The sequence below is a fragment of the Heptranchias perlo genome, chromosome 8, assembly GCF_035084215.1.
Source record: "Heptranchias perlo isolate sHepPer1 chromosome 8, sHepPer1.hap1, whole genome shotgun sequence".
NCBI lineage: Eukaryota > Metazoa > Chordata > Chondrichthyes > Hexanchiformes > Hexanchidae > Heptranchias > Heptranchias perlo.
Window position 1 is genome coordinate 78704086 of NC_090332.1, and position 18693 is coordinate 78722778.

Sequence of the window (18693 nt, forward strand, 5' to 3'; positions counted from 1 at the left end):
TTCATTCACCAGCAATTATTTCAGTCACCTAGATGAGGATGTAAATTCACCCTGCAATTTCAGTGTCAAATTCAAGCCTGTTATATAGAATTTAAGCAACGGCAAACCAAAAAAAGAGGTAAACAGTCATCAGAATTTTTTATTTGCAGGAAATTTTTATGAATGCCTATGCAGAAAGGATCAAAAACACAGCCAACAACGGAGTCAACTGCAAGTCTTACAATACAAACTGAGGCTCTTGCCAGTGGACCACTTCTGAGGAGATTCAATTCAAACGGTTGTATAAAAAGTAGGATGCCGAGAACTATAATCATGGATAACATGCTTAAATAACCTTTTGCTGGTATCCATGACCCTTTGTGTAAAGGTGATATCGGATCCCAGAGTAGTTTCAATCAGTTTCAAGGGCAGAAAAATCTTCTGCCAAGTTGTCCAGGTTAACTGCTAAGAACATCTGCTTGGATTGTAGCTAGAACTTTTCAAAATTGATCATGAATCCCATTTTTTTTGACTGAATGGAGTAACTGCCCAAGGCAGAGCTGGTAAACCACAAGCTCAAACTCTGCTAAGTTAATCATCTGGGTACAAACTTGTACAGAGATGCTACATCCTGAGCTGTGCTCATCTACTGATAGCACCCAAGGGTTTTACAAGGTGTCCAAGAGAGGCTTAAGAAAGCTGATATCATCTTCCTTTAAAATCAAACGTGAAATTTTTGGTGGTATTGCTCCATAGTGACATGAAATATAGATCCTTTACTTCTACAGCCAGCAATCAATACCTGGATATTAGTGGAATTGTGACAATCTAGAATTTCTCCTACTTTAGTAATCAATTTAGAACCTTTTTGGGGGGGAATTATGAAATATCTGAAATATACACCTGTTCTCATCTGATCGACCTAATGTTTAGTTTTTCTATCTCAGCTAACAACACTGCTATCATGATGTGGTCCAACAAGGAGCCTGACTTGAACACCCCATGGAATCTCATAAGGTTCTTTTTAAACGGAGAGGACCACCTTGTCTAATAGTTTCTAGGACCTATGCATCCGCATTATGTTTCCCCATACGACCGCAGCGATGGTTCCCTCTATGGCCATGAGCTCAACAAAGTGATCTCCTTTATGGATCTCAGGTGAGAAAATAATATCCTGTGAAGAAATGAGGTAAAGCAGCCCAGATCCTCAGTAGGAGCCTCTGGAAATGGATATCATTTAAAAAACAAGGAGACACCCTAAGGTATGATTTCCAGCAACTCTTGAGTTGTGCCATGGAAAAGGTGTGACTGAGCCAACATTTACTGTAATTCACTGGTTAAGTGACGGCAGCTCTTAAAAAGGGATTCTACTTTCTGTAGCCATCCTCGTCACTGTATGTCTTGGTTATATTTAAAAGATTCCAGCATTTTCTCCACCTGTTTCCCAAAAAATATCTTTCTTGACAAAATAAAACAGTTCCCAAGACACTAATACTAAACCCATCCATGCCAAACTGTTGAATAATGCACTGAAAGACCTGGACCGCACTACTGAATCTATGAACTGGACCATTGCTTCCTGCAGAAGCCTCCATCAGGCCTTTGATAGGGGACTCTGTGTATAGCTATCTGGAGATCATAGGATTGCCTGTGGTGTTAATATGTGACCTAAAGAACATGGTTAATCAAGGACAGTCAGCATGGATTTGTTAAAGGCAAATGGTATTTGACTAATTTAATAAAGTGTTTTGAAGAAGTATTGATAAATGGAATGCAGTTGATGTGGTGTATATAGATTTTCAATAAGGTGTCTCATAAGAGGCTTGTTAAAAGAGGAAATGTAGCAGCATGGGTAGAAAGCCTCCCATTTAATGTTGTTTGTTTTTACTTTCTCAATTTATCCACAAGACTCTTCACTTTGATGCATACCCTTTTTGCCTTACAGGAATATATTTATTTGCACTCTATCCATCTCAAATTTGAAGATTTCTCACTGCCGACCTGGCGTCCTGTTTGCTAACTTTCTGCTCAGTTAATTCAGGCCACATCCCTTCTTATCTCACTAAACTATGCCTTTTTCTAGTTTAGCACTTTAATTTTTGACTCTTCATTATCCTTTTCTATTCTTACATTGAAGCTAACTGTGTTGTGGTCACTGTTCAGTTTTATGGACCCAGTAATGTCCCAATTTTAAAATCATTAAAATCTGCTAATGATACAAAAGATACAACAGTAAATTATTGGCTTTTCTAGTTTATCTTCCGATATTGATATATAATTTTGTTTCTGTAAAATAGAAGAATACCCACAGATATAGATACAGACTCCAGTGTCTTTATTCAATGTGCTCAGCACTGGATAGCAAAAGTAACAAGGGGAAGGTTAATTTTGGAGGTACTTGCTACATTTGTGCAGTGTATATTTACAAAGGTGAATGTCACTATAAATGCTAATGCCATTGCTGTTTTCCCACTTGTATTAGGCTTGATTACTAACCATCAGATACATTGTAGGAGGGATTTATGAGTGTATCCAAAGTACATGGTCCAATTCGTGATGAAACAGCTGGAAAACCAGGGACAAGGCAAGCAAATAAGGTCAGCTGCTCATCAGAAGAATTCTCTTGCAGTGCTTGAAGCCAAAGTAGGTAGAGGCGAATTCCTTCACATCTTATCTGAGGAAAAGATTCACATAATGTTAGTTAAATCTCATCGCGGTTTGCAAGGCTATAATCAAGTACAAGTCATATCATGGTCTATATTAACAGTCAAAGCAAATTCAGCCATACTATTTTTTATGCATCCAGTTAATGCCCATTATCATTTATACAAGTCTACCCAGAGTAGCATTTGCAATTAACAATGAGGGGAGCAGCCAATTTTTTTTTTAAATAGTCAGTTTTTTTCTGCAGTGCACTGGCTTATTACACTCCAATGGAGTACAATCCCCAACACTTACACCATCCCCATGTAACGCGGACAGTCACCTACATCAGGCAAATGGCGCTAACCATTTGCCAGTACCATAGGCGTCAATTACAAATGCACCGCTTAAACAGGATTAAGCAGGCCGGCTATTCGGGCAGTTCAAGCAGCTGTTCGGTCACCTTCCGTCCACCCCCAGCCGCTACCATTCGCTCTGCAGCACTGTTCATGGTTCAGGAACTTTGAAATTGGCCAGAGCAGTTCTGAAAGGCGTTAACAAATTCAGCGGCAGCGGCAACGGCTCAGGAACTTTGAAACTGACCAGGGCAGGGAAGTTTCATTTTTATTATTTAAAGTGGTTCCGCTGAGTGGTATTAACACCTTGTAGTCTATACTGTAGTTAAAAGTAAACTCCCAATCCAAGCTTACAAATCTCTCAGATCTAGCAGGATGGGGAGCCAAAAACTATTAGCCCAACGAATATTTGGTTTGATTACCTTCAGCACTTCACGGAAAAATATTTTTTTTTTGCCGAGGAGCCACTTGATTGATTAGACAGTCAGTGGAGAAAATAACCAGCTGTCAAATATTTGAGGACACCGGCCCCGACGCTTTCACATGGGCTTTGGAAGGAGGTGAGTACTCTTTTAAACCAAGTACTTTTTTCAAAGAGAGGGCCTACCACCACCTTGGCAGGGCAACTACAAATGTGCAATAATTGCAGCCTTGCCAACGTTCACCACATCCCGAGAACAAAAAGAATCTTGTATATAATGAGACCCACCTCTAGGATGATCTCCAAAAAAGCAACAACCCTTATATAAGATGAGATTCAACGTTACAAAGATTCCACCAAAATTCTCACCTTCCTGTCAACTGGCGTCCACTAATATGTTATCACCCTGTTTTTCTCATTTCAGCCAGCACATTTCTATCAGTTGTTGTCCTGCTACTTCATGCTCTGTTCCCCAACTTCAATATGCCTTCCACTGTTGATTTTAAATTTCCCCTCTGTATCTGTCCTACTATGCTATCTCAAATCTCCTATCAGCCATCGAAGTTTGGAATGAAATTAGGAAGGAAAGTTGCCCCTTGAATATCACAGCACAAAGCAATTGACAGGGATTCTTTGGTCACAAGAAAAAAAAATTCCAATATTACAGAACAAATTCAATAATAACCATATAAAAGTAGCAAATACACAGCATTTCACATATTTATTATAAGTGCATTACATAGAATTTAGAGCTCAGACACAGACTATTCGGCCCAAATGGTTTAGGTTGGTGTTTATGCTCCACATGAGCCTCCTCCCACCCTATTTCATCTAACCCGATCAGCATATCCTTCTAGTTCTTTCTCCCTCATGTACTTATCTAGCATCCCCTTATATGCATCTGTACTGTTCGCCTCAACTACTCCTTGTGGTAGCAAGTTTCACATTCTCACCACTCTCTGGGTAAAGAAATTTCTCCTGAATTCCTTTTGGATTTATTAATGACTACCTTATATTTATGACCCCTAGTTTTGGATTTCCGCACAAGTGGAAACATCTTCTCCACATCTCCCTTATCAAACCCCTTCATAGTTTTAATGACCTCTATTAGGTTACCCCTCAGCTTTCTCTTTTCTAGAGAATTTTTTTAAGCATGATTTTGATGCTCCTTAAACAGCTTGAATTAGGTTTTACAATACTTTATGTGTCCTACATTAGGATAATTTAATATACAATCTAACTGCAAAAAGCTGATTCTAAGTATTTCAACTATTAAAATGTGACTGGTTCAGAATTAGCCAGAATGAGAATGACTGCCATTATGCTGTTCTGTTTAGTTTTTCATAATATGTAATTATTATACAGGACTGTAATTAAAACAGAAACTCCACTGTGTTATTGATCAAGACACCCATAGTTCAGGATGAACAATATGCATCCAATAAGCATGCAAAGTCACCAGAAAGATCAACATTCAAATTCAGACTACAGTAATCTTTCACTTTTGTTGCATTTAATAATTGGTCAATATAAGCACCATTCATAAACATTTTGCAAAGTCTTGCCCAAAGGCCAAATGCACAAATAGGTTACAAATAATGCATTGCTTCTTTACAAACACATGCATAAAGTATTTCACTCAAGAGACTACTACATTGGCAAGCACTATAACAAATTAAGCCACATCTGTTGTGCACTAATTTCTAGCAATGCCTGTACTTTATCACATGGACAAATATTTCAGTTTACTACAGCGCGGGGAGGCTTACGCAGAGTCCTGGGGCATTCTCACAAAGTGGAGCCAAAAATCATGGGAAAGGTCATTAAAAGGTCACTCTCACACATCTCCTAGCTGTTAGCTGTGAGACAACCAGGAAATTAGGGCCCTGAATTTCCACTAGATTGCGCTGGCCTTTTCAGCGCAATCTGGCCGAATCAGCGCAAAACACTGCAGAATTTCAATTTACACTGGGCATAATTCACGCCCAGCATAATTCGAGTTTTCACAACCTTTTGCGTGCTCTCAAAAAAAAAAATCGCCCACAAAACTGGCCACGCCCCCCCAATCAAAACAATGAGGATGGTAAGTTTCTGCCAATTACGTCCACTTGTTGCCGTTCGAGGAGGGTCTTCAAATTAAGCTAGTTTTCTTAGGAACGTTTTAAACTATTAAAACACGTTTTTAAATATTAAAAAATATTTAATTTACTATGAAATTCTCCCAATAGAAGACCCATACAGACCAATGAAAGTAATAAATGCTTCAGTTTTTTTTAAGTCATTTTCAGTGATTTAAAATCAGGTTACTCACAGGTGAAGGACTGGACACTCTTGTTAAAAATGCTTATTGTTTGTGATATACCCATTTTCAGCTGTATTAATAAAACTGCACCAGGTTACCACTCTTAAATACATCAATGAATATTTTTATTGCAAAAAAAATTAATAAACGATGTTCTGTTAAGCTGTCTAATTGCGCTGATTCATGGCAGATTTTAAGTTTGTGATTATGTTAGTGCATTTTAGCAGAAACTCTGAATGAAAGCCAGCCGGCCAAATGCTGATTGCACCCAAAGCGGAAACTCCAGGCCTGGGTGCTTAACTGCCCCCTTACCCAATTCCTGTGGTCTCAATTAGTGCCTAGAGAATCAGAAAAAAGGGGGGAAAATAAGCAGAAGAATAAAAGGTTACATAGCCTCACCAAACAAAATAAAAGTGCTTACCTTAACAGCGTTTCCAGTGTGCAGAAGTTTCTTCAAAATTGAGCCTAAAGTTTTCCAATATAAATGAGTTACAAAGTATCAATTTGGTTGCAATTTGAAAATTAAAGATTGCAGATATAAACAGTAAATAATACAAGCAGCTTCAGACGTCATTAGTATGGCAAAACACAAAAACAACAATTCTAATCACTTTTTAAAAAATCCTCACCATTTGAAAGGGCTGCAGAGTGTATTTAATTGTGCAGGCACAACTTACTGAGACAATGTGAAGATTCATCAGAAAAGGTAATTCAGCTATACCAGTAAAGTCAGTTGAGTTAAAATGTTCCAGACGGACTCTCTTCTTTCTCTCCACCCCACCGCACTCCCATCACGGCTCACCAAGTTTGTCCCAACAGAAGACCCATACAGGGCAGGTAGGTTCCAAGCTTATCTCAGGTCTAAAGCTGAGTTAGCTGACCTCAGTTCAAACTCAATTCAATACAGTTCACCTAAGCACTCACAGGCTAGAGAGAGGAAAATACTCCAGGGTTACCACTCCAGATCACTATTCAGCAACTTCTGTTAAAAGTCGTCATTGTGCAAGGTCAGTCCTGGGCTCTACTGTTTTGCCACCCACAATCAAAAAAGCTTGCCAAAACTCACTGTCAAGGTTCACACACTGATAATGGCAACTGTGGCAAGGTACCAGAGGGAAACTACCACCCACAGATCTGCTCACCAGCAGGAGGCAACATCTACAGGAAGTAGGAATAGAAAATTGTCGAGGGAAAAATGTTCCCGAGGTAATTATCTCTCAGATGTCTTTAACAGAAGAACAGACTGCAAAAATAAGCTTTTGCCACTAAGTTATGAAAATCAACGCCAAATAAGAAAAAAAAAGTTATTAGAAAGTGGAGAAGTGAGGAAGAAAAAAAGTAACTGTCAAACACTCTTGCCATAGAGCCAGAAGATTGTAGGTTCAAGGCCCCACTCAAGAATCTGAGCACTTAATCTAGGCTGGTATTTAGTGTAGTAGAGAGAGTACTGCATTGTAAGAGGTGCCATCTTTTGGATGAGACATTAAACCAAGACCTTGTCTGTCTGTTCAGGTGAATGTGGCATGTTCAAAGAAGCGCACTGTCAGATTCCTAGACAACATTAACTTCTTAACCAACATCACCAAAACAGATGAACTAGTCATTCATCTCATTTGCTGTTTGTGGGATCAGGTATCTGGTTCCAATCTGATGAACGAGCATACTAAAACCAAGGAGAACCCCACCCATCAGAACATAAGAAATAGGAGCAGGAGTAGGACATTCAGCCCCTCGAGCCTGCTCCGCCATTCAATAAGATCACGGCTAATCTTCAACCTTAACTCCACTTTCCCGCCCGATCCCCACATCCCTTGGTTCCCTTAGTGTCCAAAATCTATCGATATCGGTCCTGAATATACTCAACGACTGAGCATCCACAGCCCTCTGGAGTAGAGATTTCCAAATATTCATATTCCTCTGAGTGAAGAAATTCCTCCTCATCTCAGTCCTAAATGTCCGACCCCTTATCCTGAGACTATGTCCCCTAGTTCTAGACTCTCCATCAGGCCATTTCACTCCAGTTTGAGCTCACAGCAGCTGCAGTCCTGCCTGGTGGAAAGCCTTTTGTGGTGACATATAGTCCTCCAGACTGAATCCGATACAGAAGTAACTGTATAGCCATTGACTAATGTTCAATTACACATAGCACATAAGCCCTATATCCACTTAAATTATGTAACTAACCATCAGCATCAACTCTTGATCTTGTGAATGGTACTTAATACTTTTCTTTAATAGGCATACCTATAGTATTTTAAACAGTATTTTCTTTCCATTTTCTGATCAACAGAAAGTGGGCTGTATTAAGTATAAACATTAATTGATCAGCTAATGAAAGATAAACCTTTTGAGTTAATTAGTTACAGAGCCAACATGGCTGAGGAATATACAAAGCCCAATGCCAAGTCTAGCTGAACTCCTGTTGAAATGCGATTGAAACCAGCTATCTTGAGTTCATTCACCCACTACAATAAGAAAGAAAGAATTTGCATTTAAAAGCACTTTATCACATATCTCAGGATGTCCCAAAGTTACAAGAATTATAGAATCTACAGTACAAAGGCCATTCGGCCCAACTGTTTTATGCCAGCGTTTATACTCCACACAAGCCTCCTCACACCCTAGTTACCTCTTCCCGCCATGCCCCAGTATCCTTCTATTCCCTTCTCCCTCGTGTGCATCAATCCTTCCCTTAATACGCCAATGCTATCTGCTTCAACCACTCTATGCGGCAGCGAGTTTCACATTCTCACCATTCTGTGTGTGAAGAAATTCCTCCTAAATTCTTTATTTGATCTGTCAGTGGCCATCTTATATTTATGCCCCCGTGTTCTGGACTCAACTATGTGGACAGTTTCTCCACATCTGCCCTATCAAACCCCTTCATAATTTTAAAGATTCTATAGGGTTTTTTTTTTCTTAAGCCTTCTATTTTCCAGAGAGAACAGCCCCAGCCTGCTCAATCTTTCCTGATAGTTGTAGCCTCTCAATTCTGGTAACATCCTTGTAAATCTTTTCTGCACTTTCTCCAGTGCTTTAATATCTTTTTTGTAGTATGGAGACCGAACTGTGCACAGCACTCCAAATGTGGTCTAACCAAAGTTCTATATAAATGTAATACCTCCCTGCTTTGGTATTCTATTCCTCTAGAGATGAATCTCAGTATTTTATTTGCAGTCTTTATGGCCTTATCAACTTGTGTTGCTACTTTTAATGATTTATGTATCTGTATTCCCAGATATCTTTGCTCCTCCACCCATTTAGTTTCTTACCTTCCAAGGAATAAACGGCTTCTTTATTCTTCCTACCAAAATTGACCACCTCACACTTCGCTATATTAAATTTCATTTGCCATTTATCCACTAACTCTGCAAGCCTGTTTTGCCTTCCTGTATTTTGATGCAGTATTCCACATTATTAGTTAGACACCCCAGTTTACTATTATCTGCAAATTTTGAGATCATACCTCCAATTTCTGAGTCCAAATGGTTTATGTATATGGTGAACAAAAGTGGTCCCAGCACAGATCCCTGTGGTACAAAACTGCCACTTTCTACCAGTCAATAAAGTTCTTTTAACGCCTACCCTGCTTTCTGTTTTGTAGCCATCTTTCAATCCACTCTGCTACCTGACTCCACCTGCCCTGACCTTAGTCATGAGTGCTTCAAAACTCTTTCTGAAATACAGTCACTGTTGTTAAGTAGACAAACATGGCAGCCAATTTGCATACAGCAAGGCTCTATAAAAAGAAAATGAAGGAATGGCCCGATAATCTGTTTTTGGTGGTTTTGATTGAAGGAGAAATGTTGCCCAGGACCTCTGGAGAACTCTCTGCTCTTCTTCAAATAGTGCCATGGGATCTTTTACACCCACATGAACAGTTTAACGTTTCATCCAAGACAGTGCCTCCAACAATATAACACTCCCTCAGGGCTGCACGGAAAAGTCAGCCTAGATTATGTGCTCATATCAGTGGTAGGACTTGAACCTACAACCTTCCCCCTTATAGAAACATGGAATGGTTACAGCACGGAAGGAGGCCATTCGGCCCGTCGAGACCCAACGGCTCTCCGCAAGAGAAATCTAGCTAAACCCACTCCCCGCCCGTAGCCCTGCAAATTTTTTCCCTTCCAGTACTTATCCAATTCCCATTTGAAAGCCACGACTGAACCTGCCTCCACCACCTCCTCAGGCAGTGCATTCCAGACCACAACCACTCGCTATGTAAAAAAAAACGTTTTTTCTCATGTCGCCTTTGGTTCTTTTGCCAATCACCTTAAATCTATGTCCTCTGATTCTTGACCTACCACCAATGGGAACAGTTTCTCTCTATCTACTTTATTCACACCCCTTTGTGATTTTGAATACCTCTCAACCATCTCTGCTCTAAGGAGAGCAACCCCAGCTTTTCCAGTCTATCCATGTAACTGAAGTCCCTCATTCCTGGAATCATTCCAGTAAATCTCTTCTGCACCCTCTCTAAGGCCTTCACATCTTTCCTAAAGTGCGGTGCCCAGAACTGGACACAATACTCCAGTTGTGGCCAAACCAGTATTTTATAAAGGTTCATCATAACCTCCTTGCTTTTGAACTCTATGCCTCTATTTATAAAGCCCAGGATCTCGTATGCTTTCTCAACCATTCTCTCAACTTGCCCTGCCACCTTCAACAATTTGTGCACATATACCCCCAGATCTCTATGTTCCTGCACTCCTTTTAGAATTGTACCCTTTAGTTTATATTGCCTCTCCTCGTTCTTCCTACCAAAATGTATCACTTCACACTTTTCTGCGTTGAATTTCATCTGCCACGTATCCGCTCATTCTACCAGCTTGTCCATGTCCTCTTGAAGTCTATCACTATCCTCCTCACTGTTTACTACCCTTCCAAGTTTTGTGTTATCTGCAAATTTTGAAATTGTGCACTGTACACCCAAGTCCTAGTCATTAATATATATCAAAAAAAGCAATGGTCCTAGTACCAACCCCAGGGGAACAGCACTGTATACCTCCTCCATTCCGAAAAACAACCATTCACCACTACTCTCTGTTTCCTATGACTTGGCCAATTTCATATCCATGCTGCCACTGAAGTCCTTTATTCCATGGGCTTCAACTTTGATTACAAGCCTATTATGCGGCACTTTATCAAACGTCTTTTGGAAGTCCACATCAACCACACACTGCCCTCATCATTCCTCTCTGATACCTCATCAAAAAACTCAATCAAGTTGGCTAAACACGATTTGCCTTTAACAAATTCGTGTTGCTTTCCTTAATTAATCCACACTTGTCCAAGAGACTGTTGATTTTGTCCCGGATTATCATTTTTAAGAGTTTACCCACTACCGAGGTTAAACTGACTGGCCCGTAGTTGCTGGGTTTATCCTTGCAGCCTTAGAAATAAGAATGCTACCAACTGAGCCAAGCATACTATGACAACTACAAAATTTCAACCAATCACAAGAAATAGGTAGCCAATTCTCTCTCCCATCCCCCTTCCTCAATCATACCATCAAAAGGAAATATCTTTTCACATTTACAGGGCTGTAAAATGTTTGAGTAACCAAGTTTCATATGTCGGTATCCTTATATCCTCACTAAAATAAGAGATTGTTGCCATGCTATATTAATGTTTAAACCATTTTACAACAGCAACCTTCCTTTTGTTGTGTTGCGAAGTAAAAATTCTTCAAAGGAGGATTTTAAATCCTAATTTTCAATATTGTTTCCCTAAAACCTTCATATCTTAGGTTAATCCCACACTGTAAACTTATTTCTACAATATTCAGTTCATCATTTTGTGTTACCAAGAATAGATATGGAGTGGCTTTATGTTCAATGATCATAATGGAATAAAAAAAAACTTCAAGTAGTCTACATTCTTGCAACGCTCTTATGCATCCCCCATTCCCTTCATCCCACCATTGACAGCTGTGCCTTCAGCTATCTATGCCCTGAGCGATGGAATGCCTTCTCTGAACCCCTCCACCTCTCTCTCCTCCTTTAAGACCTTCCTTAAAAACTACCTCTTTGATCCAGCTTTTAGTTGCCCCTCCTAACATTGCCTTCTTCGGCTCAGTGTCAATTTTTGTCTGATTACGCTTCTGTGAAGCGCCTTGGGATGTTTTCCTACGTTAAAAACACTATATAAATGCAAGTTACTGTTGCGTCTGCTAAACATATTTAAAACTTCAAATAACTCTTCTGTAAAGTTGCTGCAAGGGCTCATTTTACAGATGTCTTCCTGAAATAAAACACAACCTCTGGCTCTTTGCCCTAACCTCTTACTTCCAAGTATTATTCATTTTGTCACATCTATTGTTAAGCCGCCATTCATCTGAGAGACTCAGCAGTTAATTACAAAGCTGAAAAAAAATCACAGGAAAAAGATTCCACTGAAGTCAACAAAGACAATGTCAACAGCAAGTGAAAATACAGATCATTGGGGTCACGCTACATGTATGCCATATGAAAAAATAATACAAGCATAAAGCTAAATATTTTAAATTCCTTTACAAAACCCTAACACAGCACTTTTGAAACAAGAGATTACAATGCTTTTGATGCCACAAAGATATCTGATACTAAAATGAGCTACAAAAAGGAAACAGGAAACAAAAAAAATTAGTTTTGGCATGTATTACAGTGGTTATGAAATTTAAGGAAGGATGTTACTGAGAAGGAAACCAAAAAGAACAGAAGTATGAAAAGCTAAAGGTTGGTATCGATATGGAACCGAGGCACTGAAGTAAATTGAATGCACCCATGTTTTACACAAATTTTACAAATGAATTATACATTAACGGGTTAAAAATATTAACATAAACCACTAGTTTTTTATGATTATAATTGGATACGTTGAGGATAAAAATGTACGGATAAAAATTAATGTTTTTACAGACATTTAAATTTCATATATAAAGATATGATGATACCTTCATCATTTAAGCAATATTTGACTCACCGCCATAAAAAATTAAAATGGTATAGGTTACAGAAAGAAATAACTTTTTGGGTAAAAATCACACTTTATGATAACCAAGCAGAGTTTTCAAATTGAACCATATTTTCAGTCCCATGGTTTGTAAATATCCCACAAATATACCCTATTCTTACCTATGCTGTGAAATTGCCATCTGTTGTTGATCTTCTCAGGAAGAAGTTGAAGTATTTTCTGTTCAAGGTAAATTAAAAGTACAAATTGAGATGCGTGTATCTGTATAACATCATACAACCCAAAGCTTGGGGTGACCACAGTCAAAATTTGAATCAAACCACATTTTTTAGTTATCATTTTCCAAGCATCAGGTTTTGACTTTGACTTTTAAATTCCATTCTTTTTAATAGAACATTTGGTGTCACTCCAGGGTAAACTGCACAGATCCCATTAGTATAACACTTCAATTCTACAGGAGTTTTTTTTCCCCCTTGCTTGAACAGTGCTTGCTGTGCTTATTTAGGTAGGTTCTCCTTGCATAGTGTAAAAATCACATTGTCTTAGAGTATGCAGAGAGATTTTTTGAATTAGTTCAGTTCAAAAGTAGTGAAGTGAGCCTTGGCTCAGTGGTAATATTCCTGCCTCTGAGTCAGAAGGTAAAGGTTTCAAGCCCCACTTCGGACAGTCCAGACGAGCGGAGACGAGAGTTCCAGTTTCTAAAAACGGAGTTGACATCTAGCGAGGTATTCGCGTCCAATGGGAGTGAAGTGGATTTAGCTGGTTCTCCTGGAGGGAGTTGAGAGTCAGGCTAATGATCAGTCCATTTAAAAAAGGATTTTGTTACAGAAACAACCCAGAGTATGATCTGCTGGATGTAAAGCAGTGAATGAAATGGGTTGTCTCATGTGCCGTTAGGCACGGAAGAGAAGAATGATCATAGAATGGTTACAACACAGAAGGAGGCCATTCGGCCCATCGAGCCAGTGCAGGCTCTTTGTAAGATGTGTTAAAGTGCAATTTTTTTGTTCGTACCCGAGCTTAACTAACCACATGCAACGCATTCGTGACTATCAAGAGGATGAAGGTTCCCCTTAAATGACTGCAATGAAGATCAACATCTCACCCGGCTGAATTATACGACAGGAAAAATGGCACTTAAGCCAAGAAACTTTAATGTCATGCCGACACTCTTGTATGATACCCTAATTCACTATCTCAAAATGCTTTCACCGGCACTCAAACCCAGTGCTATACAGCTCAAAATGTTCTCCCCTACTACTACCCAAGTTTTGAAAGATAACATCTGTACCTGTATGTCACAGTTCAAATGGACATAGTCAGAAAATTTTATGTACCCATCATTACACTTTACTGAAGCCCTACAGACAACACTACCTCATATTAAAATATAAGTTGCAACGCTACATTAACTGTACAATGGGTAGAGAAGCATTTGGAAGCTGTACACAATTTTATTCTCCCCCCAAAGGATATAGAATGGACACTGCGTCTTTATATTGGGCCTTTGGAGTCCAATCGTGACCATTTTCCATTTAAACAAGGGCGGGTGAGGAAAACTGTGTGTATGGCAAATACAATTTAAACTGAAAAAACTGCATAATAGTTCAAAAAGCGTAACGTCTTTTAAAGCATCTGAACTACAGAGATGGTAAAATGTAGAGGCATCAGCTGGAAACTTTTCAGATACAGTTAATCAGTACTACCAGATGCAGAGTTGCACCACAGGCATCTATTGCGCAACCAAGAATTGAAATGAATTGGGAAAAAAAAACAGGAATTTAAATCCATTTTTGATTTTTCTTGCCCTATAAAGCAGGTGTCAAACTTGTATACATGGAAATCCACACATTAGCAATTTCAAAACATGAGAATTGATAATATTAATCTATTTAAATTTATGCTGCAGAAGGTAAGTAAGCTGCATTCGTGAAACTTCTGATTATTATGTGCTTAAAATAGCATGATTCTATAATAATACGTGAAATAATACGGGAAACTGCTTTATTTAAAAAGAAGACACTTAAATAGGGTATTCATTTAAGTGGAATAAAAGCTGGACGCCTTGCTGTGCAAGATCTTCCTATGCATATCTTAAACAGTCCCGTATCACTATCCAATTACATGCAATAACTGGCATTTCTACAGTGCTCTTCACATGAAGATATCTCAAAACTCAAATGCCAAGCAGGAGGGAAAAAAGGATAAAGGGTTGGGTAGAGTAGGAAGCCGAAGGCATAGTTGAAAAGACTGTGGAAGAGGTTATTGAAAACAGGAATGGAGGTGGCAGGACAGAGGAAACTAGGCAGGGAGCTCCAGATGACAGGAGGGCAGTAGCTGAACAAGCAGCCACCAACAGAGGAGTGGGGGATAAGGAGTATTAGAGGATGGGAGAGTGCGTGCATGGATGCAAGAAACCCTGGACAGAAATCATTGCTCAAATAAACCTACAGTGAATTACCAGGTGACAGATTTACACAAAAGATTGATAAAATAATTACTTAATAAATGATGAAATAATGAGAAATGAACTCTTTTGGCCTTGCAAATTAAGTAAAGCATCACCATGTAACAGTATCTCAACCTCAGAAATATTTTATGATATAAAATCCTCATTCCCTTTGAAGGAATTTGTTCCTTATATGCCGTGAGTTGTATACTACTGCAATATATAGTATACTACTGTGATAAAACCAGAGAACTGAATATTGACATTAAATCGTGATATTTAAATCTTTACTTTATAAGTGAATAAATGGGAGATAGAGTAAGCAAGTGCATTTTACATGGCTGATAGCACAGTTAACGGCTTAACTGTGCATGAACATCTATCCAATAGTGATCATAACATGATCGAGTTCAATGTAGTGTTTGAAAGGGAAAAAAGTGAATCAGCTGCTAAGATTCTAGACTTGGGTAAGACCGACTTCAATGGGATGAGACAGAGACTGTCCACAGTAAACTGGGCAAATCTGTTAATGGGTAAAACAACTGATGATCAGTGGGAAATGTTTAAAGAAACATTTAACGTGATACAGAATCGGTTTATACCCCTGAGGGGCAAGAACTCTACTTGCCAAAAAAACCAGCCATGGACAACTAAAGAGATAAGGGACAGTAGAAGACATAAGGAAAGGGCATACAAAAAGGCAAAAAATGGCACAGATCCTGATGAATGGGAAAGACACAAAAATCAACAAAGGGTCACAAAACAGATAGTAAGGGCTACAAAAAGAGAGTATGAAAAGAAACTCGCAAGGGATATCAAAACCAATACGAAGAACTTTTATAGTTATATTAGGAAAAAGAGCATGAACAGGAGCAGTGTTGGCCCCTTAAAAACTGAAAGTGGGGATACTGTCATTGACAATGGGGAAATGGCGGACATATTGAACAATTACTTTGCAGTAGAAAAAGTATTTACAGTAGAAAAAGAGGATAGCATGCCGGAAATCCCAAGAAAACTAATATTGAATCGGGGATAGGGACTCGATAAAATTAACATCAGTAAAGCAACAGTAATGAAGAAAATAATAGCGCTAAAGAGTGACAAATCCCCAGGACCAGATGGTTTCCATCCCAGGGTTTTAAAGGAAGTAGGTGAGCACATTGCGGATGCCCTAACTATAATTTTTCAAAGTTCTCTAGATTCAGGAACTGTCCCTCTCGATTGGAAAATTGCACATATCACTCTGCTTTTTAAGAAAGGAGAGAGAGGGAAACTGGGGAATTATAGACCAGTCAGCCTAACATCTGTTGTGGGGAAAATGCCGGAGTTTATAATTAAGGATAGGGTGACTGAACACCGAGAATTTTCAGTTAATCAGAGAGAGCCAGCATGGATTTGTGAAAGGTAGGTCGTGCCTGACAAACCTGATTGAATTTTTTGAAGAGGTGACTAAAGTAGTGGACAGGGGAATGTCAATGGATGTTATTTATATGGACTTCCAGAAGGCATTTGATAAGGTTCCACATAAGAGACTGTTAGCTAAGATAGAAGCCCATGGAATCGAGGGAAAAGTATGGACTTGGTTAGGAAGTTGGCTGAGCGAAAGGCGACAGAGAGTAGAGATAATGGGTAGATACTCACATTGGCAGGATGTGACTAGTGGAGTCCCGCAGGGATCTGTCCTGGAGCCTCAATTATTCACAATATTTATTAACGACTTAGATGAAGGCATAGAAAGTCTCATATCTAAGTTTGCCGATGACACAAAGATTGGTGGCATTGTAAGCAGTGTAGATGAAACATAAAATTACAAAGCGATATTGATAGATATGGTGAATGGGCAAAACTGTGGCAAATGGAATTCAATGTAGACAAATGTGAGGTCATCCACCTTGGATCAAAAAAGGATAGAACAGGGTACTTTCTAAATGGTAAAAAGTTAAAAACAGTGGCTGTCCAAAGGGACTTAGGGGTTCAGGTACATAGATCATTGAAGTGTCATGAACAGGTGCAGAAAATAATCAAGGAGGCTAATGGAATGCTGGCCTTTATATCGAGAGGACTGGAGCACAAGGGGGCAGAAGTTATGCTGCAGCTATACAAAACCCTGGTTAGACCGCACCTGAAGTACTGTGAGCAGTTCTGGGCACCGCACCTTCGGAAGGACATATTGGCCTTGGAGGGAGTGCAGCGTAGGTTTACTAGAATGATACCCGGACTTCAAGGGTTAAGTTACGAGGAGAGATTACACAAATTGGGGTTGTATTCTCTAGAGTTTAGAAGGTTAAGGGTTGATATGATCGAAGTTTATAAGGTATTAAGGCGAACAGATAGGATGGATAGAGAGAAACTATTTCCGCTGGTTGGGGATTTTAGGAGTAGGGGGCACAGTCTAAAAATTAGAGGCAGACCTTTCAGGAGCGAGATTAGAAAACATTCTACACACAAAGGGTTGTAGAAGTTTGGAACTCTCTTCCGCAAATGGCAATTGATACTAGCTCAATTGCTAAATTTAAATCTGAGATAGATAGCTTTTTGGCAACCAAAGGTATTAAGGGATATGGGCCAAAGGCAGGTATATGGAGTTAGATCACAGATCAGCCATGATCTTATCAAATGGCGGAGCAGGCACGAGGGGCTGAGTGGCCTACTCCTGTTCCTATGTTCCTATTCCCAATTGTAATCATATCAGCGAAGGTAGTATGTGGCAGGTGGAGTGAGATTTATGTCTGCCTTAACTCCTTTAATCAAATCTTGAAAAAAAAACTTTTAGCTTGTATATATCAATTTAATACAGCTTCAAGCCATTTACTCAGGAAATATTGAGTCGAGAAATTGAAACTACTGTGGATTACTGAGGCTTTAGGCAGCTGTTTTATGGATGCGACTGTGATCCAGAAAATAACACTGAGAACGAGAATTTGGAATTATCACTAAGCCCTCCTTAAAACTAACTATCTATCACTATGTTTTTGGCCTTTCTCATAAATAAAAATCCTTTCATCAATTCCCTCAAAATCTCGGTTGTTTTGACAGTAACAGCCCGTTGTAGTTATTCAAAATCAGTAGTCAGTTCTGACAAAGGGTCTACACCTGAATTAATAACCCTTCTCCCTCTTTTCAGATGCAGACAGACTTGCTGTATACTTCTGTTTTTATTTGAGATTGTGTTTATTTCTTTGATCCCGAGTGTCAATTCTTTTATAATTGAATTGTTAGAATTTGCATTTACTCTCGAGGCTTGTAACAGACAATCCTTCACTGCTTAGTTTAACAGGAAAACACAGATCTGCCTTAGACATCAAACATAACGAATGGGTTACGAGAGCCCATGTGAAATATCAGGGGATTCAATTACAAAAAAATATTTTTTTTAAAAAAACAAGAACACTTTAAAAAAATTTACAGCTCAAGTGTTCGATTCTTTCATCAATAATGTGCTGAATATAACAAAGCACATCTGTCGGTTATGCACTTCAAACAATAAATTCCTCTTTTAATATTGTTCATTTAAAATATGTTAATCGCTTAAGAAATTAGTTTAACTAAGGAACAATGCTCCTCAACTACTGACCAAGGATTCTGT

The 18693-nt window shown here is 39.0% G+C and overlaps 1 protein-coding gene across 5 annotated transcripts in view; it reads right to left on the reverse strand.

Annotated features, from left to right (window-relative positions):
• ralgapa2 (Ral GTPase activating protein catalytic subunit alpha 2) overlaps positions 1-18693 on the reverse strand; it is a 483733-nt gene that overhangs the window by 354355 nt on the left and 110685 nt on the right. For all 5 annotated transcript variants that reach the window (XM_067989407.1, XM_067989404.1, XM_067989406.1 and 2 more), the window contains exons 4-6: positions 12820-12877; positions 6123-6166; positions 2476-2653 (exon numbers count right to left, since the gene is read on the reverse strand). In XM_067989407.1, coding sequence (XP_067845508.1) covers positions 2476-2653; positions 6123-6166; positions 12820-12877 — 280 coding nt within the window. The remainder of the gene's footprint in view (positions 1-2475; positions 2654-6122; positions 6167-12819; positions 12878-18693) is intronic.